Source organism: Cavia porcellus, unplaced genomic scaffold (assembly GCF_034190915.1).
Source record: "Cavia porcellus strain 051 isolate PalLab524CR breed Dunkin Hartley unplaced genomic scaffold, mCavPor4.1 scaffold_5, whole genome shotgun sequence".
NCBI classification, from domain to species: domain Eukaryota; kingdom Metazoa; phylum Chordata; class Mammalia; order Rodentia; family Caviidae; genus Cavia; species Cavia porcellus.
In genome coordinates this window covers 35364753-35383382 of record NW_026947488.1, presented here as the reverse complement: position 1 = coordinate 35383382, position 18630 = coordinate 35364753, and the positions used below count along the sequence as shown (strand labels likewise).

The 18630-nt window shown below is 51.3% G+C and overlaps 1 protein-coding gene across 9 annotated transcripts in view; it reads left to right on the top strand.

Moving 5' to 3' along the window:
* Positions 1-18630, top strand: part of Rin2 (Ras and Rab interactor 2) — a 170100-nt gene that overhangs the window by 142701 nt on the left and 8769 nt on the right. For all 9 annotated transcript variants that reach the window (XM_003476376.5, XM_013159807.3, XM_013159811.3 and 6 more), the window contains 2 exons: positions 2396-3529; positions 17117-17422. In XM_003476376.5, the coding sequence (XP_003476424.2) occupies positions 2396-3529; positions 17117-17422 (1440 nt within the window). The remainder of the gene's footprint in view (positions 1-2395; positions 3530-17116; positions 17423-18630) is intronic.

Sequence of the window (18630 nt, the reverse complement as noted above, 5' to 3'; positions counted from 1 at the left end):
ATAAAGATAAAGGCAAAATGAGCTTGCTCTGGTGGCTGCTGACTCACCAGAGCAAATGAAGTCTAACAAATAGATACTCAGCTGGTGAGTCCTAGTGTGCTCATTACCCCATTAAGGTGGAGCCACTGTATTTTACTGATTTATATGTTATTTGTTTGTTTGAGGGAGATCTCGCTGTGTAGCCCAGACTGGACTCGAACTTGTTAAATTGCTCAGGCTGGCTTCCAGCTCACAACCTTCCTGCCTCAGCCCCCTGAGTGCTGAGGTTCCAGGTGTGCATCCCCGCACCCAGCTGACCCAGTGCATTTAAGATCCTGCACCTCACTGTTTGGCCAAGAAATATTTTCCTAGGCTCCTCCACAAGGCAGGTGCTGTGGCCACACGGAGGCTCAGAATGGTTAATGAGGTCACTCACCCCTAATGCTCTGGGTCTTTGGGAATGAAGGACAGGCAAGCAAACCCAGGATCCAGGCCTGATGGGGCCTGAAAGTCTTACAGCCCTGGCAAACCCAAAGCACCCAGGAGACGGAAGACTGGGTTCTCCAAAGCCCGCCGTGTGGACCCACAGAAGCACCAGGCAGGTCCACAAGGACTTTGACATCTTCTTGTGACTACATTTAAAACATGAACAGAAAAGGGGGAAAAGAATAAAAAAACCCAACACATGCTAAATTAATTTAATAATTTATTTTATATAATATCCAAACTATGATTGTTTTATCATGTTATCAGTACGAAAAAAAAAAAACCGCAAAAGCCTGACATGGTGATACTTTGGGAAGCTGAGGCAGAAAGATCGCAAGTTTGAGCCCTACAATTTAGCCCTAGCAATTCAGCAACTCAGTGAGACTCAGACTAAAAAAGGAAGAAAGGGCTTAGGGGTGTAGCTCCATGTGAAGGTGCTGGGTTCAAGTACTAGAAAAAAATTCAAAAATGTATTAAAAGTATATTTTACATTGCTTTTCACACTAGGTATCTGATCCCAGAGTTCTTCTATGCTCGTAGCCCTCAAGTCAGAAACATGCAGTCTGAACTTAGATTCCAATGAAAGTAACAATGAAGAAGAGCTTGGTGTTGTATGTCTATTATCCCAGCACTGGGGAGGCTGAGGCAGGACAATCATCGGGAGTTGAAGGCCAGCCTGAAATATATAGGGAGAACCCACCTCAAAAATGAATGAATGAATGAAAATTTTTTTAAAAAATTCACAGTAAAAAAGCACCCTTAGGCACTAAATGTTTCCTACTAATGGAGCCGAGCTTGTCTTCCCGTTTAGGTACTGTTGAACCCAGAGTTCCTCAGTCACATACTCTGGTGCTCAGAGGTCCTTGTGGCCCTTGGACCTTAGGTTGGGGGTACGGAGGTGGGGGAAGGTAGTGAGGCCATGCAGGCCTCCCAGGGTGCCATTGGCCTACCTGTCACTGCACAAACTTAGCAGGGCCCTGGCTCCCAGGTCCCCCTCTCCAGCCCCCAGGAGAGAGAACAGACCACAGGAAGAAAGCCAGGGCCTGTCTGAGAGGAGTACGGGGCATGGAGCGCAGCTATTTATAGCCTGGATCCGGAGGTGCTAGGATTTGGGAAGGAGAGAACCCAAACCACAGGGATAAGGGGTTGAAGCTGCCGTCCTATTTGCATACGCTGTCTCCCTTGACCTTTTGCTGATGACACCTGTACTCGCCCTGTCGGATTCTGGATTAATGCTGAGTGTGTAAAAGCCAGGCCCATTGTGTAATACCCGGACCCAGCTGCTGGCCCTGCCCTCAAAGGGGAAGTCGGCCTCGGCTGGCAGCTGCCTGGTGGCCAAGTACACCCCACATCTGCATCCCTGCCTCTGTGTCTGCATCCTGGGAGGACTGCTGGGATAGGGCGGCAGGGTCCTGAGGGCCGGCCTGGTGCTAGAGAGCAACCTGCCCTGGAGCCCCAGGGGCCTTTCCTGAGTTTATCCCCATACAGTTCAGTATCCCTTCCCATGCACCTGGGTACAGCAAGCCAGCTTCTCCCCAGGGCTTTGGTTTTTTGAGATAGGGTCTCACTGCACATTTTGGGCTAACCTTGGACTATGTAGCCCAGCCTGGTCTTGATCCTCCTGCCTCAGCATCCTGGAGTGCTGAATTTACAGGCATGTGCCTTTGTGTTTAGCTGCTCAAGGGCTTTGAAGGTGAGAGGCCCCTGGGGCCTCCTGTGAACTCACAGCCCCGGCCTGGCAGCCAGTTTGCCCTTTCCAGTAAGGGAATGCAATAAAAGCAAAAAAAAAAAAAAAAAAAAGCAAAACCACCCGGCCCTGCCCTCCTCTCCCCTCCCCTCCCCTCCAGCTGTGGGCTCTCTGACTTCTGAAGGAAGGAACGGCCCAGGGCACTGTATTTACATTCTTGTGTTCACTGATAATGACTTTCAGATTTTTGGAGCTCCTCCGCTGACAGCAACCCCCCCAACCCTCCACCTCCCCATAGGCCTCCCCCCTCTGACGGCCTCTACCCAGCCCCCTGGCGCCAGCTCTGCCTCATCAACGGGGTGCACGCCATCAAGCCCAGGACGCCCTCAGAGCTGGAGTGCAGCCAGACCAACGGGGCCCTGTGCTTCATTAACCCGCTCTTTCTGCAAGTGCACAGCCAGGACGTGGGGGCCGGCCCGAAGCGGCCGAGCGCAAGGACTCTACCGGCAAATGGCTCTGAGAGGCCTCGGTCCCCGCCACCCCGGCCTCCACCACCCGCTGTCCAGACTCTGCACCCCAGCCCCGGGCTGTCTGGGACTGAAACCCGGCTGGGCATGCCACAGACAGTTGGCTGTGACGTGCAGGAGAACGTAGCCACACTGGGAAGGAAACCAACCCCCATCCCTCCACCCCGGCTGAAGAAGCAGGCTTCTTTCCTGGAGGCGGAGAACAGCGCCAAGACCTTGACTGCCCGGGCGCCCGGCCCTGGCCTGGAACCGGAGCCGGAGCAGGGCACAGCTGGCAGCGCAGGTGGGGCCCCGCCCGCCGGCGATTGCACAAGGGCCCAGCCTCCTCCCGCCTCTGCAGTCCGGCCCCTGTGCCATGGGGGCCGGCAGAGGCTGAGCGACATGAGCATTTCCACTTCCTCCTCCGACTCGCTGGAGTTCGAGCGGAGCATGCCGCTGGACGGCTACGAGGGGGACACCAACAGCAGCCTGGAGGACTACGAGGGCGAGAGCGACCAGGAGACCATGGCGCCCCCCATCAAGTCCAAAAAGAGCCGGCACAGCTCCTTCGTGCTGCCTAAGCTGGTGAAGACCCAACTGCGTAAGGTGAGCGGGGTGTTCAGCTCCTTCATGACCCCCGAGAAGCGCATGGTACGCAGGATTGCGGAGCTGTCCCGGGACAAGTGCACCTACTTTGGCTGCCTGGTGCAGGACTATGTGAGCTTCCTGCTGGAGAACCGAGAGTGCCACGTGTCCAGCACGGACATGCTGCAGACCATCCGGCAGTTCATGACCCAGGTCAAGAACTACCTGGCCCAGAGCTCGGAGCTGGACCCCCCCATCGAGTCACTGATCCCCGAGGACCAGATAGGTGAGTAGCTGCTTTGTTTTCCTCTCCTGTAGCCTGGCCGGTGCTGCCAGGAAATGAGCTGCTGTGCATCATGGTTGAGATTTACCCAGAAATTCAGGACCACATAGAATTCCACCCAGTGTGAGTGGGCATCTTCTCAGGGGGTGGCTGCTTGAAAATGTTTTGGGGAGCAGTGGATTGGGATTGTAGAGCGGCTCCACTCAGAGGCAGCATCTCTGCTACTGTTGGCTGTAGTCTGGGCACACAGAGAGAGGCGCCTCGGTGTCCCCTGGCAGGCAGTGAGGGTTTTGTGCTGCTGTCTGGGAAGTCAACAAGGGGTAGCCTGAATTTAGAAAGCGAAGATGAGGTGATAGCACCCCACCTTTGCACCCTGAGTGCAAGCATTGGCCTCCATGAGCAGAACAGGGTCTGTGTCCTAAATTCCTGGGACCCGGTCCTGTCCCAGGGTATCCACCCTGCTGACCTTGCAGTCCCATGCCTGGAATAGTTTTGGAGCAAGGAAAACACCAAAAAATGGGACAGACAAGTTTGTTTGGTGTACCTTTAAAACAAGTAGCATGGTTTGGAGGTCACATGAAAGGCGTTCTCCCCAGAGTCAGGGGAAATACTTTCTTTATAACTTCACTCAAGGGCTGGATTGTTCATGGTTACTTTGGCAGGGAATTTGCCAAGCTAAATTTGAATTTGGCAAGCAGTCTTTTTTTTTTTCCCTTTCCAAGGCAAGAGTATCGAAGGGTTTTGTTTTGCTTTGTTTTGTTTACTTCACAAGGTTGGTTTGTAAAGGTTAACTTCAGAGACATCACGTAGCCGGCAGCAGCTGCCAGAAGTGCTTCTAAGTGTTTCCAGAGGTTCTGAAGCTAACCCCACATTTATTTCTTCTTTTGGATTGATCAGATCTGTTTGTTGAAAGTAGTAAACAGCTTGATAGAGTGGTCTCCCTCCAGCTCCCTCTCTCTCTCTTCAAGTGAGTTTGAGCTGTCTTTGATTTACTCACAAAGGAATCAAAGCCTGTTTGTTTTCTCACCATTTGGCTGACCAGGGGCGTGGTCAGAGCCAGGGTGTCGCTAGATGGAGTGGCTGAAAGGAATGTGCCTTTGCGTGTGCCCTGAATTGAAGACCCTTCCTTCCGCCAACACCACGCTGGATGCCAGTGGCTGCTCCCCACCCAGAGCCCCTCCAATGAGACCAGCTCTGCTGAGCATAAACAGGGACTTCCACCCGGGATCTGAGGACCAGCTTCCTGTTGGCCTGGGAACAGCCAGCAGGTGACGTCAGGCCCCAGCTATGTGGCCGGCAGGGCCTGCAGCTCAGGAAAGGGGCTACACAGACAGCCAGGCCCAGAAGTCTTCCCAGCCCCTTTCATAATTACCTTCAGATGGGCATTTGCCTTTAGTGCTCAAAGCCTCCTTTCTCCACCAAATAGGCTGCAAATTGCACCCTCGCTGCTGTGCGGGAGGCAGCTCTCAATTTAACATCCAAGCCTGGCTAGGAAGGGAGCCCGACATCCCAGACCTCTCCCCTCCTGAGAGCGGTGCTTGTCTGGTTGCTTAGACTGGTCCTCAGGTCACCCTGAGAAAGCGGCACCTGCACTCATTGTGAGTGGGGAAGGCAGGGCTGGGCCCAGGGAGCCACCTGCCATCTGCCCCCACTGCCCCAGCTCTTAGCCAGCGAGCACTGTGCTTGGACTTGTATGGGATCGAGAGCTATCTTTCTGCCCTAACTCTGCTATTGCTGCCACCGACTGCCTCTGTGGCTCTCTACAACTAACTCTCTGCAGGATCCGTGCAGAAGCCTGGTCCTTATGGAGGCCTCTGTGGCAGTGTGAGCCTGACTTCCAGAGACACTGTCCAGCTCTTTGTGTGTCTTTGGTTTCACTTGTTTGTGGTGGTACTGGGGGTGGCACCTAGGAGCACTATACCACTGAGGTACACCCCTAACCTTAAAAAACATTTGTTTTGAGACAGAGTCTCAACTAAATTACCCATCCTGACCTCCAGTTTACAATCCTGCCTCAGCTTCTAGAGCAGCTGAGATTACAGGCCTGTATACCCCATCACTCCCAGCTGTTTGTGTAGGGGACGGAGTATTGTGCTCTTGCACAAGGTGACCTCCAACTCCCAGGCTCTGGGGATCCTCCTGCCTCAGCCCTGAGTGGCTGGGACTACAGGTGTACCATACCCTGCCCAGACTGATTTGGGAGTTTTCAACATTTGCCTGAAGCTTCATCCTGATGCTTCCCCATGCAGATACCATGCTGGTCTGAAAGGAGAGCAGAAGTGCTGGACTTGAGAAGTCGAGGGAAGTACACTGGACCACGAGTCAGCTGGAGGGACTTGTGGCAGGGAGGGAGGATGTGACTGTGGTTCCTAGAAAGCCGTACCTGTGGCTGTGCAGGCAGCTCAACCGGGACTCTGAGTGGATGCAGCCTCAGCCTGATGGGTCTTGCACACTCCTAGAGGAAGCCCCGCTGGTTTACCGGGCTTCCTCTGGCAGTGGCACTGTGGCAGGCTTGGATATTTCTGTCTATACCGTTCAGGGACAGTGGAGGTGCTCCGAGTCCCATGCAGAGGACGCCACTCCACCTTGCTCCCTTTGCAAAGTCTTGGATTTGAAAGCTGTCCTGGGAACCCCATGCCTCCTGTTTCCTCTGAATAGGGGTACGGGAATCCTGATGAGGCTCTTCCAGGACAGCAGCTGAGTTTCTGCCCTCTGAAAGAAGCTGGTCCGTTGCCCTGTTCCCATAACCCCTGGAGGACACAGCTCCAAGTGAGAGTGCAGGAATCTTCATCCAAGGCCTGGATCATAGAACCTGTATTCCACAGCCCTGGAGAGGGGAGCAGGTGGCTCCCCGCTTAGGCTGCAGAGCAATCCCGTGTCCCATGTCCCACTGCAGCCTGGCCCTGGCGCAAGATGTCTTCCTCAAAGAGGGTTCTTCAGCTGCGGGGGGAAGAGTTGTGGGGAGGGAGCCCGAAGCAAACCGCTCCCCACTCCCATTCTGCCTGGGTGCCAGGCCACAGGCTGTTCCCGCCCTCTCTAAGCTGTTAGAAGTGACAAACAGTGAGTCAGTCTCAAAGGCAATGGGCAAGGCTGCTGGGAAGGGCCGTGTCCTGTGCTGCAGCTCTATTGTGCTGTCCTAGACGCCCTTGGAGCACTTCTGCCCAAGCTCTCCTAGTGAGGGTCTCAAGTCGCCTGTCATCTTGTGACTGACTGGGTTGGGGATTCAGTCCATGAGGGCGAAACCCCAGCTAGCTGCCTGCCTGCCTGCCTGCCTGCTTGCTTGCTTTTCTTCTCTTTTTGGGGGGCAGGGGTGGTACTAGGATTCAAATTCAGGACCTTGTGCTTGCCAGGCAGGTGCTGTAGTGCTGAGCTGTATCCCCAATCTTGTCCCTTCTCTCTGATCTGAAGGGGCTTCCTGGATGGACAGCTGCCCCCTCCCTCTCCCAAGTGCTCATGAGAGAACAAAGCTGTGCAGGCTTCACACAAAGCCCAGGGTCAGTTCCCTCTCACTGTGCCCATGTGGCGAGGACCAGACAGGCAGGTGTGATGTTCCAGTCACACCAGCTTTTGCTCCACACTGGCAGATTTTTGAACCATACTGCACTTGCTTGGGTCTTATTCAGCCAGTGGGAGAAATTCACCTCCTAGATTTCTGGTAAAGAAATCTGCTCTTTGCCAAACTTGTCGCAATGTTGTGGTTATTTGTTTTCATTTTAGTAATGGATTTTTATTTTCGTTTTTGACTTGGCATTAATTTTGGGAAATCCCCATTTTCAATCCTTGCTTCAAAAAAAAAACAAAGTTTTCTCCAACTCCAAAAATATTAGTAATCCTGCGTTTTCTGCCTCATTCATGCTGCCCACTGCAGTCTCAAGAGTGACAGAAAGCAGCCAAAAGCTGACAATGAAAACAAAATGTAACTGCCATAAACCAAAATGTGTATTTTCTCTGAAGAGCACTTTTAACTGTAGAAAAATGACGTATTCTTAAACTCAGCTCCCATGCACTTCAAAGAGCATGTCAGTTTGTGATTCCAAGTGTCTTTTTGTTTGGTTTTCTTATTTGACATTCTGGGCCTTGAGCTGAGGCATTTTGTACTCAGCTACATCCCCAGTCTGTTCATTCATTCATTCATTCCATTCATTCATTCAATCACAGAGTCTTGATAAGTAGCTAAATTTCCCAGGCTGGATATGAGTCATGGTCCTCCTGCCTTGGCTTGCTTGAGTGCTGAGATTATAGAGGTGCACCACCACCTCTGGTTCGTTTTATTTTTATTTTATTTTTGGTTCGTTTTATTTTAATATAGACATACTGAAAAGTGTGACTAGACATCAGGGAATAGAGCACGCATTGGAAGGAATATTGAGCCTGGAATAGAGGCTCAGCTACCTGGGAGGCTGAGGCAGGAGTGTGGCAAGAGCCCAGGAGTTTAAGGCCAACCTGAGCCACAGAGACCTTTTTCTTGCCCCCACAAAAAGAGAGTGGCAGTGGATTTGATTTCCCAGCCATTGAATAGTCATAACTAGTTTAGTTCAGATCAGTTTAAAATCTGATGTGATTTGCTTGTAGCGTTTTGGTTCATAACATACTTCCAGCCCCTGAATTAACCACTGTCTCTTTTCCTTTTTTTTTTTTTTTTTTTTTTTTTTTTTTTGCCCTAGTCTCATTATGTAGTGCAGGCTGGCCTTGAACTCCAGGTGATCCTCCTGCCTCAGCCTCCCCAGTGCTAGGATTACAGATGTATGCCACCTATGTCTTTTTTTTTTTTTTTTTAAAGCGCTGCTCTGAGAAGTGTGGCCTGAGAGGCACAGTGGTGCCAAAGACAAAGGGAAGCCTCAGGTCTTCTGGCTTCCAACCCTGCCTCCTGGAAGGAGCGCACCCTTGTGGAATTAGGGACGGGTGCACAGGAGACAGGTCAGCCTCTGTGTGTACTGAGAAGGCCTCTGTGTTATCCTTGAAAATTAGTTTAGACCAAAAACCACATAAAGCCACCCCCACCCCCACCCCATGGCTAAATAACTGATGATAGAGCATCACGCTGAGTGTGTTGTGTGTTTCTGTTCTGTTTTGTTTTGTTTTTCTGAATGGAAGTCTAAGTTGCCCAGTCTTCCTGCCCCAGCCTCCTGAGAAGCTGGGATTCCAGCCAGGCATACCCACTGGTTCCTACTAGTTTGACCAAAAGACAGTTTCCAACCCTGGGGCCTAAGATCTCCAGCTCCACTAGAAACGCTGGCTCCCGGGCTCAGGAGGGCAGTGCGGCTGGTGAAGAAGGTCCAGCATCTTCCCACCCCGCCACCCTGCCAGAGATGGGACCCGACTGGCCAGCTCCAAGAAGGGCCAGAGGCATCCTCACTGGTCCCAGTGTGACCTCAGCCCCGCTGTACTTCCTCCTCCAGTGAGGGTATCTCCTTAGGGGAGAGGGGACAGCTTATGGCAGGGCCTGGCTGGCCACGGGGTCAGAGATCAGCAACTGAGGCCACACTGTCTCCTCCTCCCTCAGTTCTGAACCCACGGGCACTGAGGCCTCCCACCTAGATGAGTCTGGTGTTGCCCAGCGCCTATGCTGCCCTCTCTCCCACAATGTAGGCTGTCCCCGGACTGCTTAGAATTTCTGCTGTGAGGTGGTGTTTTGTAAATAGTTCTTATTGTACTCTTTTTTGTTCGTATTTTTTATTGCATTATTTTTTGTTTTTTCCCAAATATTTTCAGTCCAGGGCTTCTTGAATCTGTGGCTGCAGTGCTTGCAGACCCAAAGGGCAAAGCGGGCTGTGTTTTCAGCAGAGTCAGCATTTGGGTGGACACATCTCTCGTGACACCTCATTTATTATCATCCTGTGAGGCGATCAGCACTGGGGACTGAACCACAGCCTTAGCACTAAGCTGCATCCCCAGCTCTTTCTAGTTGTTTGAGACAGGGCCTCACTATGTTGCTAAGTTGCTAGGCTGGGCTAGAACTTAGTTTCTCCTGCCTCAGCCTCCCTGCCAGGTGCGCACACCACAACCATCTGTTCCTTGTTTTTGCAGAAGGAAACAGAAGTTTGGCGAGGCCAGGGTATGGTACAGGCAGGGCCGGTGCCACATGTGGTGACCCTTCCCTGCACCTTTCCCAGCTCTCACACAAGTGGTGAAGAGGACAGAAGGTGCCAGCAACACTGAGCTGTCCCAAGGGCAGCTAGTGCACAGGGGATCAGCACCTGGGTCACTGAGAGGGAAGTCAGGCCTGCAGGGATCCCCAAGAAGGAACTGGCAGGACTGAGCTCCACCCACAGTGGGAGGAGCCTGCTAAAAGGTGGGTTTCCCCTGGAGAACTCTCTCCCCACCTGCCCTGGCTTCTTCCTGGAGACACTGTGGTCAGCCCAGCTGATCCCTTACCTAGAATTCCATGTGAGTGCAGGAAACCTGTGCAACACAACCAAAGCACATCCCACGTCACTGCTGCCCTCGAGTTGGGGACCATCTTTATTGCTCTGCTGGGCTGTTCCCTTCCATCCCTTCCTCCCTCACCTCCTTTCTCCTTATGTCCTCCCCTGCTTCCTGCTCATCCAAAGGCTGGCCTGAAACCTCTACTGCCCCAGTCACCAAGGCACCTGGGATGACTGCACCCGTCCTGAGACCATCCTTGTCAACACAGTGCTCTTTCTTTTGTATACAGTCATGAGCCGCAGGGTACATTGCCCGTGATCCATAAAGCAAACCCAGTACCGAAAACACGTACGACACGTGCGTCTCCATTGCCTCAGGGAAGGACACAGCGACCAGTTACATGCTATGTCCTGCAAGACGAGGACCAGGAGGCACCCAAAGAAAGGGCTTCTGTGGGGTCCAGCAAGTGCTTCTGGAGCACACTGTGTGTGCTAGATTTGTGCTAGGGCCATTGGAGGCTGGGGATGCCACCTTTGACCCCCCAGGACTTCTGTCAGGAGACAACAAAGGATGCTGGGCTTTGGGAGAAGAAGGTCCTGGAAAACTCCCCTAGGCAGGATGAGAGCCAAACCATTTCACAATTTCTGTAGCCCAGGTGCCTACTCATCAAAATCGATGCCAGCTGTAGCCCCCTGGGGACCTGTGTGACTGGCCAGGGTATGGGGTCCCTCAAGAAACAGGGGAGATGCTTCCTGGCAGCACAGTGGCAGTGGGCTGCCAGCTGGATTTGTGCATTGAGAATGGGGTAGGCAGGGCTCCCCTCTCAACGCCCACTGCTTGGAAGGGTACAAAGGCTCCTGAACCCATATGTCTCCGGGGTTTCCAGGCTTCAAAGGGGACAGAATGAGGCTGTGACAAAACACTAGGAGTAGCAGGGGTGAGCATGCACAGGATCCTGAGTTTCAGACCAGTCTGGGCAACTTAACAAGATCCTGTCTTATAATAGAAAATAACAAGGGCTGGGGGTGTAGCTCAGTGACAGAAAGCCGTTGGGTTCCATCTCCTGTGTCAAAGTAAATAAATAAATACAACCACTTGCACACAGAGGCACTGCGGTGAGCAGAGCAAGGTGGGGAGGTCGAGGAGAACCAAGAGGGCCCCCTCTGTCCCAGGTCTTTGTCCCTCAGGGTGGGATCACAGGAGATGAGAAAAATGAAGATTGGAGTCTGGAGAGTGAGAGAGACAGACCAACAGACAGACCAAGAAGTCGGAAGCTGGAAGGCTGTTCAGTAATTTATCAAAGCACTTTCAGTTCCCACTCAAATCTAAACAAACCCCATTAAGGCTGAAAGCAAAGCAAATGAACCACCCGCTCCTGCCCTTGCAGCAGTGTTCCTGGGCCGCAAAGGACAGTTGAGGATTTGAGGGTCACAAACTGTCAGGTGCGCTGCAGGCTGGCAGGGTGAGCTGGGTGGTTAGCTGCGAGCGTCCACACCTTGCAGACTTAGCCGAGGCTGGGGCCAGGAGTGGGTGTTTTACTGAGCAGTCCGGTCAGGGCTTTTCGGGTGCTGCCTCCATCTCCCTCAGCAGCTGCCTGTCCCGGGATGAGGTGTTGTCTGCACTAGTCCAGGAGTACGTGGGGGCCTGGAAGAATTCAGGTGGCACCGCCAGGCTTGAATTCCCTGGGCTGCTGCCAAACCTCGAGCACTGGCTCGTGTGTCTCAGTAGCTCTGTGCCTCAGTTTCTTCCTGGGAGGTTGGAGGCTGGAAAGTTAGCACTTTGGCACCCTGCAGCCATGCTCTACTGTCCCTCCTTGTCCTTCCTGAGGTCTCCTCCTGAATTCTTGATTGTGTCTGTGTCAGCTTCCTGGAGAACACAAAGTAGAGAAATGGGACCATGTAGCCGAATGGTTGTTTCATGCACCTGATGGATCTGAGGTGCTGAGCCCCGGGAAGCAAATGCTCCCCTTTACCTCTGATCCACCTTGGACCACAGAGCCGAGAACACTGTGTTAGCAAGCAGGAAAAGAAGCAGCACTCGGCTCCCATTTTTCAGGAGACAGTCCCACTAAGCTGAGCCCAGGTTGGCCCATAGCAGGGACCACCTGGTTCCGGCTGCATTCCCTCCATCCCAGACATAGGTAGAAGAGAATGACAGTGGTTCCCACCTCGTGGGCTGACTTGAGGGTGGGCGAGATGATTTAGGCGATCTTAGAAAAGGAACTGCACAGATAAATACCCAGTAAGCATTAGCAGTTATAAATGTTTAAATTTCACCTTCCTACAAAAAGGCCCTTGTCTTATTCTCAAACATTGGTTTCTATTTCTATGATGAGAAGATCCCTTATCTGAAAATCTGAAATCCAGAGGGCTTTCAGGTTGGGAGCATTGCGTCATATACCCCAGCAGTTTCGGCTTTTGATCTCATCTCAGGCATGCTCATACTACAGTCTTTGCAAATATTCCCAGCTCTCAGGAGCTGCGGCATCTGAGACACTTGTGGTCCCGCACAGTCCAAAGAAGGGATGCTCTGCCAGGATATGTTGTATAAACCCTAGATGCTGCTGGTGTCCCCTGAAAAATACTAATTGTTACCTTCTGCTGTGTTAGCACTCACCAGCTCTCCACTCTGAGCTTTCTAATTCTTTATTTCCATGATGGTGAACCTTTTAGAGCTTTTAATAATACAAACAGGCCACTGTGTCATGTGTGCCATAGGTTCGCCACCACTGCTTTATTTTGAGATAGCGTCAAAATTGCCCAGGCTGGGTTTGAACTTGTGATCCTCCTGCCTCAGCCTTCCAGAGTGCTGGGATTGCAAGCGTGCACCATAATACCCTGCTAACAAGCCCATGTGTTACTAGAGACTACGATACTGCCTCATCTGAGCTCTGACTTCGGCAGGTCAGGGCAAAGGAAAAAGCACAGTGTCTGTCTCCTTTCCTTAATCAGAGAGGGAGTCAGTTGTTGCAGAAGGGGCAATGGGGATCCACTTCATGTCGAGCGGGGAGCACACTTATTTCCTATCACTGCCGCGTTAAGGCCAGGGGATCGCATGCCTGGCCAGGTGCTGTAAACACTTCCCCTTCATAGATGACCTTTGCAACCAGTTGATGTGATCTGTACACAGATTTTCAAGCTTGTCTCCATTTTTGGTCATTCAGTGTCCGGGGTTCAATCCCCAGTACCACAGAAATGAAAAACAAAACCAACAAAAAGCCTGAGCTTATGGTAAGGACCACAAAGTACAGCTAGCATTTGGTTTCTAAAACCCAAAATGCTAAGTTCAGACAATCCTATAGTGTGTCCTTGTTATTAGAAGAATAGGAAAGACTCAGTAATCTTGAGGAAAACGTCATCCCCTACTCACTTGTCTTTGAGGGTTTCAAGACTTCCAGGCGAGGCTGGGTCTTCGCTTGCAGGGCAGCATGGGGCCTGAGGACTCGGGTGAAGAGCGCCTGCTGTGGCCTTGGCTGTGGCTGTGGCCTTGGCTGTGGCTGCAGGTGGTGGTTCCCTCTCGCTGGCTGTTTGGCTTTATCTCTTTGAGTTCTGCATTCCTCCTGTGTAACAGGGTCTAAGAGTCGAAGAGTCGGTATATGTGAAGCGCCTGGAATCCTGTTGTTCTAAGTCTGAAACAGTGGTTGTGTGGGAACTGAAGGAGCCAGAGATGCTGGAAAACAGCCGGAAAACAACTGAAAGTAGCAATTTGCAGAAAGTCTGGCCCTGCCCTGTCCTTTCCTGTTCTGAGCCCTGGTCCCTCTTTGAGAACGCCTTGGTTTCTTATGCACCCGCAATCCTTTTTCCTCTGCCTTGGGACAGAACTAGGGTTTTCTCGCTGGAGAGAGGGCACTAGGAGAAGGGTTACAGGGCCCTTTTGTGTTTCAGAACCTCTGGCACTGTTACCCCATAGGGCCTGTCTTCCCACTGCTTGGCGGGCCAATTGCAGAAGCCAGTTTTGCAAAAGAGTTTATTCCTGAGGCCACCAAAGTATAAGGAGACAGGAGCCCTGGCTCTCAGAGCCACCCTGAGGTTAGGGTTTAGGGGTGCTCGTGGGGTAAAGACTCAGGGTAGTGACAGAGGTAGCAGAGGTGGCTAGAGGCAGGGGAGATGAGTTACCTGTGCCTCGCCTGTATCCTAAACATTGTGGCTCCTCCCTGGAAACGCATTCAGAGAGCAGCAGCTTTCCTGTGCTGACAGTGTGGAGTCTGTGACCTTCAGATGTCATAGGTCACCCAAGGACTCCTGACCAGGCCAAGAGAGGTGGGCCCAATCAATTTGAGCCCCACAAGGCCAGATTCCAGAAAAGTCACTTCTACTGTTGTTCTGGGGCAGCCACGCACAGATCTGCTGTGTCCAGCAGAGCCAGCAGGGTTCTGTGCCGTGTAGCTCAGCTAAGTGACCTCTCAGGTCAGCAGGGAAGGCAGGTGCCAAAAGGAGGGACCAGGAGGACTTACTGGGCTCACGTTTTGGTTCCAGTGATTGCATTTCCGTCTCGGGTACTGATGCTGGGCCGCTCTCAGGGTTTCAGTTCTCCTGGCAGAGAAGCAGAGCCAGTGTGGCCACCAGGACGAGGGGCCAGGGATGCTTCCCAGCCTGCTGGGAGCGAGCTGTGCCACTTCCCACCCCCGAAGAGTTCAGAGTCTGGAGACACTCTGGCCCAGGGGAGCCCAAGCACAGAGGCTGCTCTTGACGTCAGAGATGAACATCCTGGGCCAGTCCTCAGCCCCTTGAAACTGTGATTGATGTGGTTCCAGAGGCTTCACTTGGCCCCCACAATGGACATAAACAGTTTATTGTCAAGGTGAACAGCTTTTTATGCATTTGTACGTCCCCTTCCATCTGAGTGGCCCCATAGCAACCACTCAGATCCAGAATAGACATCTCCATTCCCTCCAGAGTGGTCCTGTGTCCCTCCCAGGGTGACTGACACCCTGACTTCCCGCACCCAGGTTAGTGCGATCCAAGTGAGTGAGACATGGATGCAGGAGGTGCTTGCATCCTGCTCCCCTCCCACAGAGCTATGAGCACAAGCTCTGGAGAGCTGAGCAGGCTCCTTTAGATGCCAGGGATGCAAGCTGCTGTCTGAATTCCGTCATAGTATCCAGTTGTAAGAATGTACGCAGCCAGTTGTCCACCAGACAGGGTGTAGAGTTTTTCCCACTGGGAGCTGTTACGAATAGCACTGCCAGCAGCATTCCTGTTCACTCCTCAGTAATCAGCAAGTTTTTCCCCCTTCTTGGTGATCTCATTCTAGCAAAGTTAGTGTCCCTGGTAATCACAAATGGAGCGTGCAAGAGCCTTTGCATGAGAGAAATAAAATGACAAGTGTTTACACAGCACCTTGAACTTTAGAATGAAAAGATCACTTGCTTTAAAAAACAGTCAGAATGTTTGTTTCCAGTAGCTATGTGGCCTCAAGAAAGCCCTGAGGCATTTCTCGACCTCGGGGTCTCGTCTATAATGTAGGCGTGGTATTAGGGCTGTGCAGCAGTGGCAGCGCTGTCGAGAGGGTTAGATGGCACCAGGCAGGCCGAGCTCGGCACTCATCTGAATTAGCAGTGCTGACTGTGACGTCGATTACATACGGTGAAGTCAGAGATGCCACGAATCTGCACAAGTTCATGAACACGAAACGACCAGTGCAAACCAGGGAATTGCTTTAGCATCCAATGTAAAGTGGGTGTGTTGTTCTGCTCTCCTTCTCACTTCATAACCTCTCTTGCTGTGGATCTCTAAATTTCCACCAAGAGATTTCCTGGGTAGGATATGGAAGTGGGAACAAAGGAAAACTTGGGCTGGAAATCTGATCATTGCGGGAAGAGCATTAACTTTTGGTCTCAGTTTTAACCCCAGGCGACAGGAAAATTGTTTTCAGTGTTTGTACATGTGGCTGATATTGCTCTGTGTCCCTGGACTTCTAATAATAGATAATAATTTGGATCACTGTGGTCTGATCCAGTGTTAGCAATTTCAAAAGTCAGAGAGATCAACCCACCATTTCAAATCATATACATAAGTGCATCTGTAGGCTTCTGAGGTAGAACCACATAAAAGTGTCACGTTAGGTGTAGTCACTGCTGTGAACTCAAGTGATCTGATGACTGTGCAGAAGCAGCAAGCTTCTCGTCGTGTAAGTAACTTTCCACCTAGGTCTGCAAGTTTCTGTTACTGACCAAGATAGCTACTCTATTGAATAACCGTTCAAAAAAGAGGGGAACAAGAAGGCCACCCACACCTAAAGGTGTTTCCTAACTCTGAGCAGAAATACACTTAATTTCTCTTTAACTTTTAATTTTGAAATCATGTCAGACTTACAGGAAAATTGCACAAATTATATAAAGAAATGTCTCGCCTTCCCAGAATCACTGTTAGCCCTTTGACACATTGGCTTCATCCTGTGTTTCTCTCCCCTCTCTTTCACATGCACACACACACACACACACACACACACACATGCACATACAGGTACACATATGCACACAGGCATATATGTCCTTCCTTTTTCTGAACCACGAAAGAATAAGCTACAGACCTCATGCCTCTTTTCACCTAAATACTTCATTGCAGATTTTGTAAAAGCCAGACCCTCTGTTGTACAACAAGAATTATCAAACCTAGAAAACTAATGCTGAGGCCATGGTCACACTATTACCTTACCTGCAAACCTTATTCATCAGCCTTACCAGTGAAGTACAGTGGCACCTCGGTTCACAAACTTGATTCTTTCCATGGTTCTGGTTGCAAACCATTGTGAAACAAATGAAATTCAATGATTAGGTTCACTGTTGACCTCAGGGAGAACTTTGATTTGGTTTGAGACCAATTTGGCTTGCAACAGAATTGTGGAAAGAATTAAGTTCGTGGTCCAAGGCTCTACTGTAAAAGATTGTTTGGTCCAGAATCCAAATTATGTGTTTCATTGAATTTATTTTTTCAAAAATATTCTGAGGGCTCCTGAGCCCTTGTTATAAGGTAACAAACTTGCTCCGCTGGCAGCAGGAAAGGTGAGTGGATGAGGTAGGCTAAAAGAATGTCCTCTAAAAATTCTTTGCCTGTGTTCACAGCAGGGTGTAAAGTAACACAAACAAACACATTTCCTGCACAATCTGATGCAAGGTAGACGTGATTAGGGAGAAGCCATCTTCCTAGCTGGTAGGAGGCATCACCAGCATGAGGTGGGTCTCCTCTGCAGATGAGGGTCACAGCACTGCTCTTTCTTTGGCAGACGTGGTACTGGAGAAGGCCATGCACAAGTGCATCCTGAAGCCACTCAAGGGCCACGTGGAGGCCATGCTGAGGGACTTCCATGTGGCCGACGGCTCATGGAAGCAGCTCAAGGAAAACCTGCAGCTCGTGCGGCAGCGGAACCCGCAGGAGCTGGGGGTCTTTGCCCCAACACCGGACTTGGTGGATGTGGAGAAGATCAAGGTCAAGTTCATGACGATGCAGAAGATGTACTCGCCAGAGAAGAAGGTGATGCTGCTGCTGCGGGTGTGCAAGCTCATCTACACAGTCATGGAAAACAACTCAGGTAAGGCCGCTTTTGCCAGCCCATCCCTGCTCCACCCAGCAGCTCATGACCCGATGAGTGTCACTCTGGCATCTGTGAATGAATTGCACGTGTAGAGGATATAACAGCACTAATCAATCAGGCAGAGAAAGGTGACTCTATTTTCGTACCTAATTAAAGATTCAGTTCAGAGTAGAGGTTGGGGAAACTGGCTCTGGGGTCTGTGTTCAAAGCCTTCCCCTGCATAAGGGCTCGTTAACTGCGGGACCTTTTGGCTACCATCGCTGACCCTGTAAGCTGTGCCTGCTGCATCTGAGTTGGATAGGACTTGCTGCTGCACACGGCAGAGTTAGCAGGGACGACTGACAGGCAGCCCTGGGCAGTGGGAATTTTAGCCGCAGTCATTACTGCATTTTGGGAAGGAGGCTTGGTGCCGTGTCCCTAGAGCCCACCAGAGACTAACATAGTGGAAAGCGAGCCTTTGGATTGCTCGGTGCCGTTTACCATGGATACAGAAGTCATGGTGATGCCTGGGCACTAGGCCACTAGTGCCAAGCTATGGGATCTGAGGCTTATTACCAGCTTAACTTGGGTTGAAACCGATTAACAGACACAGAGAACACCCAGGCTCGTGGTGCACACAGTAACACATGTGCTGCTGTGGACTGCAGGGTGAGACCTCAGGCTGCGAGCCCTGGGCTGGCCATGAGAGCCATGAGCAAGGCCTCCACCATTGGCGAGCACATTCCACAGACAGGAGGTACATTTTCTGCCACTCACAAAATCACTTATACAAAGCTCCAAAGTAACGTCCGGGCAGGATCGTGTTCTTGTTGTGACCTCTGTGCTGCTCTTAGGATCTTCTTAGGGGTGGGACGTCCTGCTTCCAGGGGGACCCTCAGACTGTCCTGGGTGCCATCGGCCCCACGCCCCCACTGCGGCTGTGCAACATGTCTCCCAACAGTGTCACCTGGGGAGCAAAGTCACCCCCAGCTAAGGACCACCATTGTAAAGAGCATTAGAAGTAAGGACTAAAACACATTGCCTCTCTTGCTGTTAACCAGTGTATATTCAACGTATCCTGAATTGGCCCATTTCAAAAAATTACAGAGCATTTCATTCCCAATTCACATCTCCTTCCCCGCCTTTTTTTTTCTTACTGGTCCAGGAGATTGAAACTAGGATCTTCACACTGAGATATATCCCTGTCCCTTTATAAAAATTTTATT